This window comes from Coturnix japonica, chromosome 1 (assembly GCF_054131305.1).
Source record: "Coturnix japonica strain WE chromosome 1, WE-NBRP24, whole genome shotgun sequence".
Classification (NCBI taxonomy): Eukaryota; Metazoa; Chordata; class Aves; order Galliformes; family Phasianidae; genus Coturnix; species Coturnix japonica.
In genome coordinates this window covers 50164553-50184398 of record NC_140663.1, presented here as the reverse complement: position 1 = coordinate 50184398, position 19846 = coordinate 50164553, and the positions used below count along the sequence as shown (strand labels likewise).

At 41.4% G+C, this 19846-nt stretch overlaps 1 protein-coding gene across 2 annotated transcripts in view; it reads left to right on the top strand.

Annotated features, from left to right (window-relative positions):
* Positions 1-19846, top strand: part of SYN3 (synapsin III) — a 191540-nt gene that overhangs the window by 31706 nt on the left and 139988 nt on the right. For both annotated transcript variants that reach the window (XR_014943349.1, XM_015863657.3), the window contains exons 3-4: positions 1305-1362; positions 11052-11143. Coding sequence is in view for 1 of the 2 variants with exons in the window: in XM_015863657.3 (XP_015719143.2) it covers positions 1305-1362; positions 11052-11143 (150 nt within the window). In the remaining variant the exon portion in view is untranslated. The remainder of the gene's footprint in view (positions 1-1304; positions 1363-11051; positions 11144-19846) is intronic.

Below are 19846 nucleotides of genomic sequence, written 5' to 3'. Positions count from 1 at the left end.
ATCTTTTCCTAATAAAACAAAAACTTGATTTGGTTTTGAGCCAGGATCACAAACAAAGCATCTTTACATTTCTTGTTGCTGGGGGAGGGGAGAATTCAGTTCAAAACTGGTGCATTTCAGCATGGGGAAAATTGCCTTCCTACTGTCTCTCCTTTTTTATTGGAACAAATAGACACATAGTAAAAATGTGAGCCAGCTTCTTATTTTGCTAATACTATAAAATAGGGAGTAAAGCCGACTTCCCTTCATTTTCCTTTACTTTTTTATTCTGTCCTGTCTTTGCCAATTGGAAACAGAGCTCAGAGAGTTACTTTGTCTCTGGAAACAAATCTTGCAGGGCTTAACTCTGTTTTCAGCACTTTCCAAACAGAAGAGCTTTTTGGAACCTACACGATCTTCCTGAAATTTTGGGGGGTCTGAGAAAATGATCTACGTTCATGTTTTCTTATGTAAAGTTTGTTTTATGAGGAGCAGAACCGGGGAGAAGTAGAATCATAGAATTGTTTGGGTTGAAAGGGACACTTAAAGGTCCTCTAGTCCAACTCCTCTGCAATGAAAAGGGACATCTACAACTTGATCACAGTGCTTGGAGCCCCTCCAGCCTGACCTTGGATGTCGCCAAGGAAGGGGCATTTACCACTTCTCTGGGCAACCTGTTCAGCAAATATCCACAGGGGAAATCCTATTGGCAATTTCCCTGCTGACTGATCAACCTAACAAAGCATTGTATTCAATAAAAAGACTAAAACTTTCTTTCTTTTTCCTATGCATTCTTCTCCAGCACAACTGTCAGCCTTTTCCTCTCTGAAAGTGCACATTTATGACATTGTAGATGCATATACGATTTCTGTAATAGATAAACAGTGGGAAAGCAGCCCTTCAGTGAGTGAGCAAGAGAGAAAGCTTAACAGACTGTGTTGATAGAGATCCTTGGCTAACATCAGGAAAAATATAGTTCAATGCCATGCCTTGCTTTGTTCTCCTTTTACAGAATAGAGATTGGGTATTAAATGAGATTAGTGAGGAATCATTGATTAGCACTATTGCTCTGGAAAAGATTAGGAGAACATGTGGTTTTCAGTTTGAAAATAGAATGAAAAACAAGCCTTGCAGGAACTTTCCAATGTGGTTTTCATCTGGCTTTCATCTCCAGGTTTCTCCTGAAGAACATAAGGTTGAAGAAGATGGGAATTAGGAAAACATGCCATGACCCGAATAAAAATGGAACTGCTGAAGCAAAATAGCATGAAACAAGAGCCACAAAGTCTCTTTAACCATGCCCATCTCTCTCATTTCTTCTGCAGGGCCAAGTATTTCCAGGGGAAGAAGGTGAATGGAGAATTTGATATCCGTGTGGAGCAGGTTAGTGACAGCTTACCTGTAAGAAATATTTGTGGGCAGAGCTGAGGTCTCAACAACAGATAGTCTGTGGATTTTCTCCAAGAGAAGACGGGAACTAGGGACAAGTTTTAACACTTGTCCATTACAGACAGTGATGCATGACCTAAGTGAAAATATCCTGTCTTCTCTCCCTGCCTTTGCAGAATCAGTCACTAATTCAACTTAAAATTAAGTTTTCCATTTTGGTGGTGGAACTATCATTTCTTCCATTGGAAGACTACCTCACAGTTACATATCTGTGTCTGTAAAGGTGAAAAGCAAGTACACAGAAGTGCATCTTAGTGATGCTATATTCCACATGTGAGTTATTGAAGTCTTCCAACTTATTCTGATTTAAGTCTAAAAGTTTTGGTTCCCACATGCAATATAACTGCACACAGCATAATCTTTTCAGAACTGACTGATGTGCAGAGTGTGATTGTCACAGCAGAAATGACTGTTTATAACCATCTGCAGGTGCCTAATTTGAAAACAGGAATTATAAGAGAGGTGTAGAACTGAGTCTGTGAACGTGAAGAAATCATGTGCTTGCTTTTTTTTCACTGTGGGGCTATAAAACTACTTGTATGGGTAAAGAAAGATGGTGAATGCTTGAATTACCAGGTGTTTTCTGTCTTTATAAATCTGGTGATTCTGTGTCATATATGTGGATGTGCATACAGGTTTATAAAGAAGTACTCATGAAGTGGTTTTGAAGACTTTCTCAAGATCCACTCTCCATGACATGTTACTCCTACTCTTTTCAAAGGGATTGTCCAGTTGCCTAAGGCTGTGTATGTGCATACACAATCTGATCAAAATCTGTGTCTAGGACAAGAAGGTTAGCAGGTCGTCTTTTGCAACTGTGATATATGAATGCTTAGTTTTCCTCTTTTCATTTGATCTTGCTTCAGATACCCACAGATCATTGCTTCAACCAGAAATATAGTTTTTCTTGGTAGAATTTTATGTGATAGGAAGAAACTCCTGATTCGAAAAGCTAAATAACAAAACAGTTTGAGTGGCAGAAAAACATGAAGGGAAATATCCAGATGTTCAATAGTCTTGAAAAAAGATGGTACTGGAAAAAATGAACTACTCTATTTTTTTCTGACAGAACTAATATTTTGCTGTTCTTCTAGAATGCTCAGTACTTGGTTTAAATTGAAGGAAGAATCTTGCTGCTTTCCTTTTTCACCTCCATCTCTATTACATCTTTCTTAGCAAACCGTTTTGGAAGGTTGGGGTGTGGAGGTAGCAGAGAAGGAAAACAGGAGTATTTTTTAAGTCAAAACACAACTTATTTATAGTGGAGCACTGAAAACTGCACAGCCTGTCTCCCTCTCTGCAGTGGGAAGTCAGTTATCTAATCTGGTTAAACTCCCCTACCATCTCTCTGAGCTGCCTCTCCCCGTTGGCTGTTGCTTGAGGAATGCAAGACATATGTGATCATGCTGTCTTAATGTCTATCCCCCACACCCAAAGCTGTGGAAGACATTGGCTGATTTCAGCTGAATTTGAGAAACAGGCAGAAGTTTCAAAATATTAAGTTTCAACAAGCTCCTTCAGAAGAGGTTCAGTTCTATTAAACACTGGGTAACCCACAGGGAAGAGACTGTTAAATACCATCCAGCTGCTCAGGGAACTACCTCTTTAAGACTTGGCTTGTATGAAAATAGGTTTTATGGACTCTTGAACAGGGTTTTCTGTTTGTTAACTGCAGAAATGAACTGGACAACTTCAATGCCACCTCCAGGCCCTTGGCCTTCAGCTGACCACTAACCATTACCATTAAAAAGAGACAGTATTTTCTCTGGGCACACCTGGTGCTGGTGAGCAGGAGAAGGAGCTGTTAGGTACACTGCAATCAATGTATATACTGTGTAGCCTCTACTTTCTTCTTCTATTCAATTGAAGTGAATGTGAGGGCTGACTTTTTTCCCATTTTTTCTTCTCCTCTTCTAATCTTCATCATAATGTCCAAAATGTATTTATTAATTTGCCTTAGAGGCTGCAGAATTTGTTGTCACCCTTCCATTACTGAAACTCAGGGGCACAACTTCATTTTCAGATACGTCATGCTGAGTTCTGAGGTGCTGGGAAGCAACCACAGTCCTGGAAGGATGAAGGAGAAGATGAAACATAGGAAGCCAGTCTGTTAAGTGAAAGAGGAATCCAAATGCCATTGGTAGTACAGGGGGCTTTAGTCCTGGGACTCAGAGAAGTGGTGGACATGAATGACTTTTATTGTCAACTATCAAGTGGAGTCTGGGGGTGGTAACAGCTTAGTATTTTCAAGTAAAACTAGTGGTGGCATGAAGAAGACTGACTGACATCACTAAATCATGTCTTCAGCGCTAAACCTCAGATAGAAGCATAGTGCAACTCTACAGCTTTCTCTCTTTAGCTCAGCAATACATCTCCAGCCTATTCCTGCAATATTTTTTTCCCAAACAGAGAAGTAAATTTGATCTAAGCCCATTTAGGAGATCATTTAATAAAGCAGGTATGATGTATTAACAAGCAAAGTATTTCCACTCAGAGGAAAACATAATTTGATTTTGGCATAAAACTTAAGTTTGCACAAGGTAAAATGTCTGTGCAAATGCTCTCTTGAATTCAGAACCCATTTACTTTGGAGGCCGTTTCCATTACACTGCCTTTATTTGGGTATTTTTTCACTACACATCCTTTTGTAGCAACAGTAATCATTCATGAGACTGAACGAAACACGGATCGATAAGTGAAAATCTCTTTGACCTATTCCTATTTAAATCCTGATGGTTTAAGTCATACTCAGTGTGGGCTTAAGCTTACTCAGTATAGCTGAGTCTAAAAATACTATTGCTAGTTTATGCTTAAAATAAAATCATAAGATTTTGATCCATGCTGTTGCTTTTACTTGCCGTATGATCTCTGGCTTTGGGAACTGCAGGGCATACATCTACAGCTCTTTTCCTCTAGAAATAGAACAGCTAGTGATTTTTTTTTTAGAAATGAATGGTTTGATTATATAAAATGGATATATGGTTAAGCTCAGCATTAAGAAGAAATGTAAAATGCCACAGGAGTTGACAACGCTGCTTTTAGTCTCACTTGAAATTAATTTTGCTTTTGTCTTCTCAGACCATCTCTCTCCTTTACTGGCCAGAGAGTCCACTCAGGAGGAGAACGAATTGTACTGTAGGCGTTATGCTCTTTCATTTTCCATCACTGAAGGCAACTGGTACTAATTTAGCACCTCTTCCACCACCTTCTCAGCCTTGTCCCAATGAAAACCATTTTTGCGTTCTATAAGGATGTCATATTTCCCTTGGGTTTCCCATATGGATCATAAAATGTCCTGGGTTGAGGATCTCCTTGTGAGTTATCCTTGCAAAGAGGATGCTGTATGGCTGTGTGTCACCAGCAGAAGATGGGAGGGGAGTTGGAGCTGAGGCCTGGACAACCTCAGCTCCATTGGCCAAACAGTGACACTGTGGGCTGTGGTCACATCCCACATCTGGGATACAGATGCCCACGAACAGGAGATGTGCAGAGTAGGAGATGTGCACAGGGATGACTGTACAGACCTGACTCATGACAGCAAACAGAAAGAGCTGAGCTTGTTTATCCTGACACAATGAATGGATGCTGAAGGAGACACGGCTCCTTTTAATAAATGCACCAGTTTAAGAAAGGGTTTTGTGACAAGGTGCTGACAACAGCAAGAGCTCAAACCCTGTGGGTCTGGTGGTCTTTTTCAGCCCCGTGTCCTGCAATGACTGAAGAAAGTACATGAAGGGAAGAGGAGAGCACAGACCTAACTGGCAACAGCAAACAGCACTTCTCCCAACCTGAGTACCTTTCCTTTAGATATTTGCTAAAGGAATTTCAATGCATTCAGAAAAAGTCTTTCCTGGAATTAGCTAACGGATGGTCTCTGATGAGGCCAAAAGTCTTATCTCAATTTTGATTCCTGTTGTCTGTCCACCCGTCTTCTTCCCACCATTTCCTGATGTGATGAGGTGGGTCCATCTCTCTGTCTGACATGCATTCTTCTCACACAGCTCATTCACTTGTTCCCACTGCCTGGTTTATTTTCAGGGAATGATTATTCAGTGAACTCCTATGTACATGCTTCTGGAAAAGTATTGTGGTATAGATTATGACTTCATTGGCAACATTGTCAGGAAAAAGTTGTACTTGGCTCATACAGAAGATAATTGCAATACAGATCATGTCTTCTTTTTCCATTGTACCTCTCATACTAAAACAGTGTTTTAATGTGTGGTGTAAATTGGCCATTTCAAAAGGTAGAGTTTGATAGGACCACGTGTGACAGTGTGAATTAGTCTCTCACCAAACAACTATATAATTTTTATTCATTACTTATTTAAAGTTTATTCATTACATATTTAAAGGGTTGGGGGGAGGGAGTTTGTCTGTTTCGTTTTTTGTTATTTCCAACTGCAAGTCATAAAGCTGTTCAAGAACAGTAATAGCAGTTCTCATCACTTTGCCACATACAAGCATTCATAAACCGCAAATAAAGAGAACTGGAAAAAAAATAGGAAGAATGACTTGAAATCATTAAATAGAATCTACAAGGGTACTTTTGTTGGTTTTTTTTTTCATTTTCCAATTGTTTTTGGATGCTTACAGAGTTCATGCATTTGATCTATATCCTGGGATCAAAAGGTTTAGAAACGTGTTTTTACTAACTAGAACTCCAGTTTTCAAGCAGTCACATGATTTCTGAAAAGAAAGTTTAAGAGGTGGTTCCAAATGCCATCAGGGTGAATGCTCCAAACTGCACTCACACAGAGTGAGGCACTGGGGACCTTCACCACTATCTGTAGGTTAGGAGCACACGTCCTGAATTTGAGCCTTGTCAGGAGTAGTTCCCCTTAGATCTGAACAGGAACATTCCCCCTCTCTGCTGGACCCTCTCCATCCTTTCCTCCCAGGTAACAATCCCAGTACTGGGGGCAGGGTCCACCCCAAGGGACAATGTCTCAGTGAAGAGATATGGGGAATCAAGTGGTGACTAATATCCAATTCTGCATGCATGCATGCATGTACCAAGTATGTTCTGCCCTAGCCCTTCCCTTCCCCCACCCCCTCCCCTTTCCCTCACTCACTTCCAGATGATCTGTTCGCTTTTCTGCCTGTGCAGGGATTAGGGACTGCTTACCTCCCCCGTGAAATGCTTGTAATGGTTCTAGTGAAATATGCTGTTACTGGAATGCAGTCTGGCGTCTGCCAAAGTCTGTCTTTCCTTATGCATATTGGAAGGTCCACCAAAAAAATGAAGTATAAAATCTGCTGAGGAATGTATGTGATTCGATTAGATGCTAGTAATTCCTTATCCCAAGTGCCCAAGTTGTTTCACAAACCAGCCTGTCACTCTGACTGCATTTCATATCACAGGGCAGGGGAAGAGATAGAGATCCATAATAATGAGTGAGGAGAGCAGAGAGCTTTGTTCAGAGGCTGTTTATAGCACAGTTGTTTGAGATATGAGACAGACTGTCTCATATAGACTGGTCAAGAATCTCTGGGGAGATGGATGGTGATTTCCAGGTGGAGAGCTGGCTGTAGAGGGAACAAAAAATATGGAACAACAGCAGTCATCTTGCTCAGACTGTGTCCCTTGTGATCCCGCCTAGTATTTAATTAATACCACATTAATCAACTCTCCTTGTCAGTTCATATCCAGAGCTCCAGACATCCAGTGACAGCAGGCTGGGAAAAGGAAGTCCTCTGGAAAGGATATGGCAAGATCCAGACTTGGATCTGAAGTGTGCAAGTGTGTATACACACAGCAGGGATAGCGTAGGAGAAAAGCAGCTCAGGCACACAGCTTGGGTGTGGATGCTGAGCATCTTGTCTCATTGACACAGGGATAGGACCAAGGAAACCAGCCTTCCCAGGCCTACTGGGAGGTGGACCACCATCAGTAGGTAGGCAAGAGTCTGAGGAGACTGAGGAACCAGGGATCAGTCAAGGAGTAGAGCGGACTCCCAGAAGACCACTGCTCCCTTGCGGATGGCTGGGGTGTAACACTATGCTGGAACATAAGAACAGCAGTAAGATTTGCTTCTGCAATGGGCTTAAGAAATCAAGAGAAATTTCAGTTAAACTTCAGGATAACTTTCCAAGGTTGTTAATGCACAGATTGTCTGAAGAGGATCCTTATCCATGGAAGACACAGAACTTTTCTGAAACATCTGCCCACAATGGCAGAGGTAGAACTAATCCTGCCTTAGGAAGGAAAAACAGTTTGCATGGTATCTTGAAGTCCTTCCAACCCAATGTACTGCCATTCCATGAAAAATATTCTAAGTCTAGCCTGAACATATGTATCCAAGGAATCTTGAAAATCTATGGCCTCTTTGTTTTATTCTCAGCAAACAGAAACCCTAAAAAATCTCAACAGAAAGTTCTCTAGTATCTAGATAACACTAATAGGATAAACTGAGATTAGCTTGAGACTGAGTTCAAGTGAACTGGAGAGATTTATGATTCCAAACACCTGAAATAGTAGTTGTTTTTAATAGAACGATCCTCTCAAATCTGGGTGCCACAAAGGTACAGATACACTCCCAGACCCACAGTCTGTACTACATTATCACTGAAATTAGGTTGTGTCACATTTGTCACACGTGGTTCACTCTCTCTCTAAATGTTTTTGCAGCCACTGGCACCATTTGCAGAGCAAGTATAAAATACCATCTGGCTAATGTGTTGCTGCCTTATACTTGATGAGTCTTAGCACAAATGACTCTTGGAGCAATGGAGAGCTGTGCTCTCATGTTCTGGGTGCAGTTACCTGTCACTATCTGCATGGGCTGCTTTCAAAGGCTTCTTTGTCTGCAAGGTAAGAGCAGGCTGGGGATGACCTCAGACTCAAAATCCCAGCCAGGGGAAGTCATCAGGCTACAAAACCCACAAAGTTAAAAATACAGGGAGCATTGGAAAATCAACAGGAAACAATTTCTGCTGACTGAAATTTTCAGCCTTCTTCCAAACGCCAGCTAGCAGCAGACTGTCAGATGGGACAAAGCACAAGAGCAGCAGTGGTCCTTAACTTAGTCTGTTATAACAGAAATGGATGCCAGAGTAAGGTTAGGGCTCGGCTGTGGTTGTATGTTGGAGAGTTTTGAGGCTGGGGTTGTGCAGAGGCCTGCAGACCCTTTCTCTGCTCCTTAATCCTTGCCAGGGTGCCCAGTACAATAGTTGCCAAAGGGAATTTCTCCCTTTCTTCTGGCTCTTGACATAAACAGGCCTGAAATTGGTCCTGGCAGTTTGGTATGAAGTACTTACCAGCTCATAGGGTTCTCAAGCCTGTTTGAATGTCAGGTGTCTGAACATGGCTTTGTTTGGTCTGACTGCCGTGGAGCAACGCCTGTCAGGATGACTTAGTTTGGCTGTATATGTCAGACATCAAATGAGGAATGCCCATTTTCTCTCCTGGCAAATCCAAATGTTAAGTTCTTTAGAACAAAACCACTTTGGAAGAAGAGCAAAAAAAATATGAAAACACAGGCCCCAAACTTCCCTCTCTAGAGCTGGCTTTCATGTATAATGACATGTCCCTCAGCTGCATAAGCCAAAGGTGCAGAGGAACATTATGAGTGGGACATCTCTGAGACATACATAGCCACAGAGATGGGTAACACATCCTTTCCCCAGTTTACCAAGCCCACATGTAAGACAGCAAGCAGTTGTGCTATGTTGCACTCTCATAGACACCCTGAGGACATTACTGATAGTACTGAAGGCATCTCCTCTCCTTGAATTTGTTCAAGGTGAACTCCCTAGTCCCTATACCTGTTGAGATTTTCAAGCATATTGAATGCAGGTGTTTTCTTCTCTCTGATCCATTATAATCACTGAAGATCAACTAACCTAACTGGTGTGGCTGGAGTCAAAACAGAGGCCATGCAATCTCATAAGACAAGGCCAGCAAGTCACATAAACCTACTGCCCCTATGTGTTTGTGTGTGTGTGTGTGTGTGTGTGTGTGGAGTAGGATTTAATTCTTGGCAACAGGAATTTTCCCCCTCCTTCCGTTATAAATGGGAGTTACACTGATGTAAGTCCATGAAAGGGTGTTGCTTTGAAAAGTTTACACAGGGCCGCAGACATGAAATTTCATTACATCATTGGGTCACCAATCCACAGTCACTGCTTTAAAATTGCACGGATTATAAAAAATGAAAGTTGGAAGTGATTTTTTCATTTATCATCTGGCCTACAAATCTATACAGGTGCACCAGTTCTCCATCTACAAGTTTTTTCCATGAGGACAAAATGTGTGGGTTTTTTTCTTCCTTTTTATTATTTTTGGTGTTTTTTTTCTGTGTGAAAGTTGTTCCTGGCACTATCTTCCAGTTCCAACTAGTTGAAATTTCAGAAGAATATTAAATACTGCAAGGATCTCAATAAAATCACAAGGATTACCAACAGTTAGTGCTCTGTTATTAAGCAGCCACAGGTTAGAAAATGATTAACTGCTGCCCAGTCCCCACAACACTAATTCTGAAAGAAATTCATTATTGAGAAAGGGAAAAATATCTGTTGAAAGAGAAAAAAAGAAAACAAATACAAAGAAATACAGCTTTCTGTCTGTAAAACTGAAATCTGATTATTTATATGAACAGGCAAACCTCAGCTTGAGCAGGAAAACACAATAGTTCAACATAGGATTCTGGATCCATAAGGATGTGTTTGCATTGTGATGGAAAGCAAGACATTGTACGGTCCACCAGTGAGAACAATAAATGAACAGGTTGTGTAAGTCCAAAGTCTATTCACTTGCTCACACAGGACAAGTTTAGGGTTTGGAGCCCAAGCCTTGTGCAGAGCAGCTAAACCCAACATTCTCCTGCTCCAAATGGCTTGAACCCCCCAAGCCTTGCTAGAACTCCTGCCTGCTGGGAGCACGGCCAGCTGCCACACCACAGGTCACCATACCTCTCACCCCGTTAATCACCATCATTTGTGTCTTAACTTTCACTGACACCCTCAGCAGTCAATATCACCTGGTGCACGTTTGCCTTTTGCTCCCCAAAGCTTAAATATTCCTTGCCAACCTTCCCAGACTTGTAAGTTGCACCTCCTTTAGAAGATAAAGTGTTTCAATAACTGAGCAGCACCATTAACAGCCTACCTGGCTTTTCTAATCCTTTAAGAGTTAGAATCTTAATAAGTGAATTGCATCATGTGGGTGCATCTGCTTATCACTTCCCTACCTCATAATGAGGATTTTTAGCTATTTAAGGAGGTTTAAACCTTTTGTATTATGTTTGTGGCTGGCCAGCAGCACAGCAGCCAACCCAGACATAATTCTAAATGAATGTTTCCAAGTGGAAACTTGGAATTTGAATTCAAATGACCTTACCTCTTTTTACTATTATTTTTATTCTTTCCAGTGTGCGTTTTTCATCTTGCTAATTCTTAATTCCTTCAGTACTTATTACTGCAATAAGCCTAATCCTGTAAACTTGCACACCTCAAGTGTGGGACCCATAAATATTTTTGCAGTTTCTCTGGGGTAAATCAGATGGAACTGGATCTCCCATTGCCTCGTGGGAGAAAAATTAAATAAAAAAGACTATTCAGTGTTGATGAGTTTATGTCTCTGCTGCCCTTGAATAACGCCCTGTCCTTTTGTTCCACTTCAGGCTGAGTTCTCTGAGCTGAACCTGGCTGCTTATGTCACCGGTGGCTGCATGGTGGACATGCAGGTCATGAGGAATGGCACCAAGATGGTAAGGTGAGGAGCACCAACTATTCTTGAAAACTGGATTTTCTGGAGAGATCTGGGAGCAAGCAGGATAATCTCAGGCTCTGACTTAGCATCTGAAGGAGAACAACGCAGTTATGATGATTAGGAGGTTTCCCAAAAGATGATGGAAAGTTTGACTTGATACTGGTGGTTTTGTACCAGGTCTCAATTGCACATTATGCCATCTAGTCATTGCTTCCAGTCCAGATCCTTCATCCCTCATTTTCAGGTTATTTTTAGCCTTTCACCTCCTAATAGAGGGAGAGATTATTAACCTTTATTGCTGTTGATTTATGTCTCCTGTTCTGCCAACTGTCTTCCACTGTAAACAGTGCTTTGCACTCATTAGTCTACCTATGTTAGATCCTGACACTGGTAGACCATTTTTGCAATAAGCACAAAGCCCTTCTATGAATGTGTCTTCTCATCTCAATTTGTCCCATAAATCTCACCTTTTATTTGCATGAGATCCCCCATGCTTTAGCCTTACCCTGATGTATATCTCACAGGTAATACCTTATTATTTGGTGATGATTTTCCCTGCTAACATTACTTCATAATTTGCAGTTATTGCAAACAAAGATTCTTCACGAGCAATGCTTTCCCAATCACAAGTCCAATTCATTTTACTAAAGTGATATTTCTTTTCTTTTGGACACCAGGGTGCCTGCAGTTTTGACTCAATCTTACCAGTCCTATACAAAGAGCAGTGTGGGAAGTCATATTTGTGTATGATGGAAAATTGCTTCTGTTTACAGAGCCTTGATATTACCTTCCACTTTATTATTCCCAAGCCTACATTTCTGTCATTAAAACTTTCAAATCTGTATTTCACTTTTGGGCACAAAAGCTTTTCTGTATTTGATTGAAATCTCATTACCGTTCCCAATCCATTTTCCAAGCCTCCCTAATTCTTTTTCTGCCTTTTCTTTTTTGCACTTTTTGTGTATATTATATCTTGAAACTTAACGATGTTCTCACATTTAGTTGACACTTTTGTTTACTTGATGCTTGTTCAGAAATAGGTATACAAATATCTAAGATATCATGCAGGGAGATTTTTGAAAGGGATTATTAGAGCATATGAAAAATGGAGATTCTGATAGTGCTGAGCTCAGTTTCATTTCTCAGGACATTTCCAAAACACTGTCACTGTCAGTTAGCTGTGACTGTGGTCCATGAATTCATTACAGGCCTTGACATCTCTTAGAACGTCCACAAGTCTCCGTTCTTTGGCACAGTTACAAGAGTGTCTGCAAAAAAACTGTAAATGTCAGGTCTGTTATATCCATTTGCTTTCTCTCAGCCCATGAATGTCTGTTTCTCAGTTAAAGACAGCACACATCCCATGAACCTACTGCTGGAGCATCCATCAGACGGTGCACAGCATTAATGTGCTCTTTTGTTCACTTGCTCACTACTCTGGAAGGCTTCCCAAGAACCATTTCCTAGGTTGATCACATCTTCATTTTCATTCCCATGCTTTTCCTCCCAAAGCCATTCATATGTCTAGTAGAAAGTTCATCAGCTATTAAACTGAAACTGAAGACAAAATTTATTTCACAGGAGCGTCTGAAGCATGGTGTTCATGCTTCTGCTCGTGGTTAATGCACATACATAAAAACTAGCCTCATGTGGCTATTTATATATGAAGTATATATTTACATATATATAAATGTAAATTTTTTTGTGAGTGGCAGCAGTTCAGCTTTTTATGTTTACATCTGTGAGTGCCTATGGAAGAGGATTTGGCTCTGCTTGTGTAGAGATGTGTATAGCATTTCAACACATCAAGCTACTGTCGATGCTGTAACCTCCGGGAGCACAGAGAGGTGGCAGATTGGTCTAAAAATAGTAAATACAATGCAAGGCAGAGGATTTTAAATCAATGAAACAATAAACACTTTTGTTATTTATAATAGGAGTAATAATAATAATAATAATAATAATAATAATAATAATAATAATAATAATAAAGCAACTACTTGGATTTCCTCTCCAGTCTTGTATAATGTTAATTGAACTCTTAGCCTACTAAATTGTGTCATATTGCAGCAGATCTCCTAACTCCTTCTTTAAACAGGAGACTTCCTATCATATGGTAAAATGAAAGCTCTTTCCTTGCTGATCTCTTGTTCTTTTCTGCCACCTTGGATTGAAGTTGTTCTCCTACACCTTGTACCAACTGACTTGAGCTGTGCAAGGAAAGAGCTACCTGGAAAATAAATCTTCTTTTGTTGAGAAGATATAAGCATTGTTGTCAATTACAGAGAGCGAGGAACTAGAAGTATGTAGACCTCCACAACTACTAGTCCATGTATCCTTAAACAAGAAACTATTAGTAAGTTTGCAAACAACACAACTGAAGCAGGCATTACTTGCCTTACTTAAATTTAGTAAAAATGTGGCTCCCAGTGTTTAATTCTGCAATAATGAAACTCCTTTATCTGTCTATTAAGTTCTGTACGTCTGTAGTATAGGATGATTGAGACAGTCTAATTGAAACGTGGTGCTGGAGATAGGAAATATAACCTAACAAGTCTGCAAAATTGCATGTGTTTCCCTGTGCCATTTCCACTACAGAACACAGTGCCTCCATCAGCACTCCATTCAGCAAGATTTATTCACAGTTAGAAAACAAAGAGCTTGTGGTGGAACATCTCATGCATTTTCTACCATTTCCCTATTTCACTGTGTGACCTGCTGCTCTTTTGTCTTGACCAGGGACTGAGCAGAGGGATGAGCAGGGCACTTGGGGCTCAGTCAGAAGAAACTTCTATGTCTTGGTCCTTGTTATCCCAGCACATCTTTGGGTACAGTTGGTATCAGAGATTCCCCAGTGAAATCTCAAATATGGGAAACAGGAGGTGGCACTTGTTCATCCCAGAAAATCTCTCACTGACTTACAGTGACTCCTTCAACAGAGAAGGAGCCTTCCTTTGTGCAATGAATGAACCATTGTGGAGTAATTAAGCAGTGTGGGGAAAAAAAACATTAAGCATGGGTGATGTCTGTTTTTAAATTGTTTGAGTGAATCCTTTATCTTCCTTCCACAGCATCCACAACTTCCTGTTTTACAGATCTACAGACATAGATGCACACACACACACTCACACTCATACTGAACTGTCTGGAGTTTAATGTACCTTAGAAAGCTCTTAGGTTGTCTCATCTCTGGTGAGTTTAGATGAAAAGAGTGGGATTTTTGTTTCCATTTGTTCTTCATTTCCCTGAAGGGCCTTTTTTACCAACATTTCCATAGTGCGAAAAGGCTGTCAGTGCTGGCACTGCACCCATTCTGAGGTGCATTTATACTTTCAGGATATTATAAAAGTGTCTCAGTATAAATGAGAATTTGAGCTGTCTCTGCTTCTGACAACACTTAGACTACTAAACTATGATCTCAGCCTCTGCATTAGATTAAACACAGTTCTGTGTTTGCCTTTTGGGCTTTACAAGGCTTCAGCTATTAATTCCAGTAGATGTGGGACTAAGGCAGGGAAATACTGGAAATCTGGATGGTTTTCTTATATAGGGAATACTAATGTCTCTGAGAGCATTTCAGACTTTTAAAGATATAAATTAATCATGGGCCAGACTGCTCTCATCTCCTGTCTCCTTGTGGAGCTGGCTCTTTTGCCATTGGGGCGATCATCAAGGGCAAAAAGCACATTTTGGTATGTCTACATGGGACCTACCACTGTGATGCCCTGTTGCAGACCTCCTTGTAGCACCACAGTACAATGGCTGATGGACTAAGAGGTGCCCATCATTTAAAAGAAGAGGACCTGTGTGGAGCAACGGCCCTGGCAAGTAGAAAGGAGTGACAAAACAGACAAAGAAGCAGAGTGAAGCCAAGTATATGGGAAAAACCCTTTCTATGGGAAAATCCCTGCGATGGGATGGCATTTAATCTTTCAGGCCTTGCCTAAGTGTGGCTACTCAGTGTAAAATGGGTTCCAATGAGATGCATCCCAGAGTTCTGAATGAATTAGCTCATGTAGTCGCCAAACCACTCAAAGTTATTTGAAAAGTCATGGCAATCAGGCGAAGTCCCTGGTGACTGGAAAGAATACAACATCACACCTATTTTTAAGAATGGTAAAAAGGATGACCTCAGGAACTACTGACCTGTCAGTCTCACTTCCATAGTGGGAAAAATTGTGGAGCAGATCCTCCTGGAATCTATGCTAAGGCACATGGAAGAAAGGAATGTGGTACAGGAGAACCAACATGGCTTTATCAAGGGCAAAATCTGCTTGACCAGCTTGTTGGCCTTTTTTGATAGTATGCTGCTTTAATGGACAAAGGAATGTTGTCATCTATCTGGACTTCAGTAAGGTCTTTGACATGGTACTCCACAACATTCTTCTTTCCAAATCAGAAAGATATGGATTTGACGGGTCAACTGTTCAAAGGACAAAGAACTGTCTGCCAGATTGATTCCAGACAGTGTTTGACAATGGCTCTAAGTCTGGGTGGAGATCAGCGATGAGTGATGTCTCCCAGGGGTCCGTGCTGGAACCAGTACTCTTTAATACCTACATCAATTACACTGACAGACAGGTTGAATGCACTCTCAGCAACTTCGTTGACAACACCAAGCTGTGGGGTGCAATTGACACACCTGAGGGATGGATGCCATTCAGAGAGACCTAAACAAGCTTGAGCAGTGGACCCAAGTGAACCTCATGATGTTCAGCAAATCCAAGTGTGATGCCTTGTACCCAGGTTGAGGCAATATCCACTGCCAGTACATGCTGGGGGATGAAAGGATTGAGTGCAGCCATGCTAAGAAAGACCTGGAGGTGCTGGTAGATGGAAAGGTGGACACAAGCCACCAGTGTGTCCTCACATCCCAGAATGCCAACCATATTCTGGGCTGCAACAAAAGAATAGTGGTCAGTAGGTTGAGGAAGGTGATCCTTGAGGAAGGTGATCCTTGCACCTCTACTCTGCACTGATTATGACTCATATGGAGAACTGAGTCCAGATTTGGAGTCCTCAGTGCAGGAGAGATGAGGACCTGTTGGAGTGCATCCAGAGAAGGGCCACAAAAATGATCCATGGAATGGAACACCTCTTCTATGAGGACAGGCTGAGTGAGCTGGGGCTGTTCAGCCTGGAGAAGAGAGGGCTGTAAGTGAAGAGAGTGTGGCCTTTCAGTACCTAAAAGGGAGCTGCAGGAAAGAAAGGGACAGACTCTTTAGCGGGTCTGTAGTAATAGAACAAGGGGAAATGACTTCAGGCTTAGAGAGGGAAGATTTAGGTTGGATATGAGAAAAAATTTTTCTACATTAAGGGTACTTAGGCCCTGGAACAGGTTGCCCAGAGTCTTTGTTACTTTGTCCCTGGAGACTTTCATGGTGAGGTTGGATCAGGCTCTGGACAAATTGATCTAGCTGGGGTGTCCCTGTTCATTGAAGGTGAGTTGGAATAGATGACCTATAATGGTCCCTTCCAACTCTAGGTCTTCTATGATTCTAAAAACCTGTGTGTGTTATCCACCTCACATCCTGGGTGCTGTGCCTTCATCACTGACAGCTGTAGTGTGGTCATGAATGCATTGTTTCTTCATTTTGTTCCTTTAATTAGCACTGGCTTTCCCATTTTTAGCTACTCGGTGCTTATACTAAGCTATGTGCACTGATAACAGGTCATCTGCTTGTTTAATCTCCATCCCACATAGACAAAGATCCAAAAGCACTCCTTTTTCCCAAAAGGAATTTTGATAAAAAGATGAGTACAAAAAATCCTTTTTCATTGGTGAAATGGGGATGAAACTGGCCATCCCAGCATCTGACAGTTGCTTGTGGATCCCAGGAGATGTACTTGGGCTAAAAAAAGTCTTCAGCTTCAGGATGCAAGACTTGATATGGTCACCTTCCTGATGCAACATTTCCCATTGCAGTGGGTTCACCTACTCCACCAGGCTACTGATAAACTGCTCTCTGAAAGAGACATTTGAGTTTTCTGCTCTTCAGAGACCATGCTTTCTCACTACACAGTAGATTTTCAAGGTTCTGGACAGATTTGGCATAGTTCCGTGACTAATGAGGGGGGACCCATACCTCAGGAAAGGGGGATAGGGGAAGATAGGGAGATCAGCTCTCAGTCCATTTTATCTTTCCCTCTGAACAGAAAACAGAAACAGAATAAAGAGGTCTTCTGGGAGCTGTAGTTCACCTTTTCTCTTCTGAGACAGGTACCCAGAACTGTTGACGACACATGGAACTGGAACATTAACTCTTAAACTCCCAGTACACTACATGATGTTATGATGTGGAATACTTAGAACAGAAATCATAAAACCACAGCATCTGCACATCACTAGGAGGTGGTTATTTTTTTGCCTCTCAGAGACTATTCACTCACAGGAGCTGGTGATTCCTCACAGTTCTTCTATCAGCAGAATATCCCGGAAGGTCATGACAGTTGCTACTGATCCTGGTTGCTGGTGTAGGACATACGAAAAATGATTCCTATGTGGGTGAAGATAATATCTTCTTGTTCCTCACCTGCCTGTCCCCCTCCTCTATTTTAAGCCGAAAATAACAAAGAGCAAAGAAGTTATGGTGTGTTTTTATTTATTCTCAGTTGCCTCCATCTCAGCTCCTGCTGCTGACCAGCTGCTTGGAGGCCTGTTTCTCCCACTGGGGCTTACTGATCTCCCAGATGAATAATGTCCCCCTTCACCTCCCCAGCAGCTGGCACGCATCTGACATGCAGGCAGGATGCTGACAGATATTGGGAAAACATTTGGCCTGCAGACAGCTGCCAGAAAGCAAAAGTCACACTGAGCAGACAGGGGTGGGGAGCATCTCCGAGACTAAACTGTTCCCTGGCCCCTTTCACATTTACAGCAATTCTTTCCAATAAGAAGTGTGTTGCCAGGGCCTAGAGCGCTCATTAATTAGTTAATCCTGGACTGGACACAGGAGTGATTAGGAACTGTGGTAGATTTTTTCAGCCTTGATCAGCTATTTTTTTCCATTTCTGCTTTATTTTGTCTCCTTTCTGCAGGGGTTTTTACTATGGCTTCATCTAGGAAAGGACAAATGGAGATGTTAAGGGCAAAGTCATGCTGCACCTGCACAATACTAGTTGAGTTGGAGCCTCGTTAACTATCTGTTGCTTGGACAGAGTGCAGCCTCAGCAAGCTCTTGGATGGCAGCAACTTGGAGGGTGGGAAGCTCTGGTGGGCTAATGAACCACTAGGCGCTAGTGGTGAAGTATCCTAATGGCTCACCGGGCATTAGTAGCAAGAGTGTAGCTAATGAGACACTATTCACATCTGGAGTACTGTGTCCAGTATAAAAAGAGCACTGATAGACTAGAGTGGACCTGGATCTCCTCCTGTGAAAGCTTTGGACTGCAAGTGTTTTAAAGGCAAGCTGCTGCTGACAAGTGTAGCTTTTATTTCCCTGAGACGTCAACAGGATCTACACAATTTTGACAAGGTCAATCAATATTGAAGTAAAACATGAAACAGACTTCAGAGATTGCAACAGAAAATGCTGGAGAGTGTATGACATGATTTTGTAGCTCATTAACTATTGGTCTTTTGCTGAGTAGTGAATCAGAGCCTCTTCCAAGGTGTCCTTGTCTGTATAAAGACTGTATAAAGACTGTATAAAGACCACGATTCCTGTTTCCTTCTGCTTTTTCTACATTGATCTCTCCCACATCCCATGGCTTTCCCCAAGACATTTCTTGATCACACTGCCCCCAAAGACTCCATGTTCCTCTTCTTCAGCCCAATAAAGTTGGGCCTTTCTCTATTCTGTGTTTTACTTACTTGTTTCTCAAGGACCAACTCTGCCTAATCTTACATTCATTCTTTCTTTGAATAACCACAGAAAGGTTTACTTCTTTCTGTGGAAAATGGTGTCATGAGGTTAAGACTGAAAATGATTTTTTTTATTAGCAAATTACCCATTGCACCATAACATCCAACATAACATCAACACGTAAGTAGGCAAAAATGTCATAGATTTCTTATTACTTTTCAGTAACTTAATACCATTAACACACAAGTAAAACAAAAATAAAAAAATAAATGAAACACTTGCTCCTATTTATAAATGCCATTTTAATTAGCTCTCAGATACCTGAGGCACTGCATATTTGGAGGGATTACTGCTCTTCTCAGGTAGTTGCAGTCACTTTGTGTTTGGACTTATGCCACCAAAGCTTGCCTGAAGGCTCCATTAATTCCCAATAATGCAAAACTTATTGTATCGTATTGCACAATTACACACTTTTCTTCCTCTCTATGGCACACCAAGCTGATAGGAAGGATGTAGAAGAGAACTTAGTAAAAAATGTGTTCATTAGTAGGAAGGGTCAGCAGATTGCATGAAGTCTCTTTGAATAACAGAGAAATGACAGACCCTGAAATAAGGATGTCCTTCATCAGTGTTCAAGGAAGATCTTTTCCTTTTGATATGAAGTGCCTTTTAAGTCAGGAAATCTTAAAGAGAGAAAACAGAAGGGCCCATCCTTCTCCCAGAGCATAGGCAAAAGCTGCTCTGAATTCTTCATGTTGCTGAGGTGTCTGAGTTGGCTGCAGATGATTATTCACCATTGGAGATGGAAGGGATGCATAAAGGGTATTTTGACAACATTATCTATTCTTGTACATTCTTTCTTCATGCCCATGAAGCTTCTATGCTTTGGAGACAATAGCTG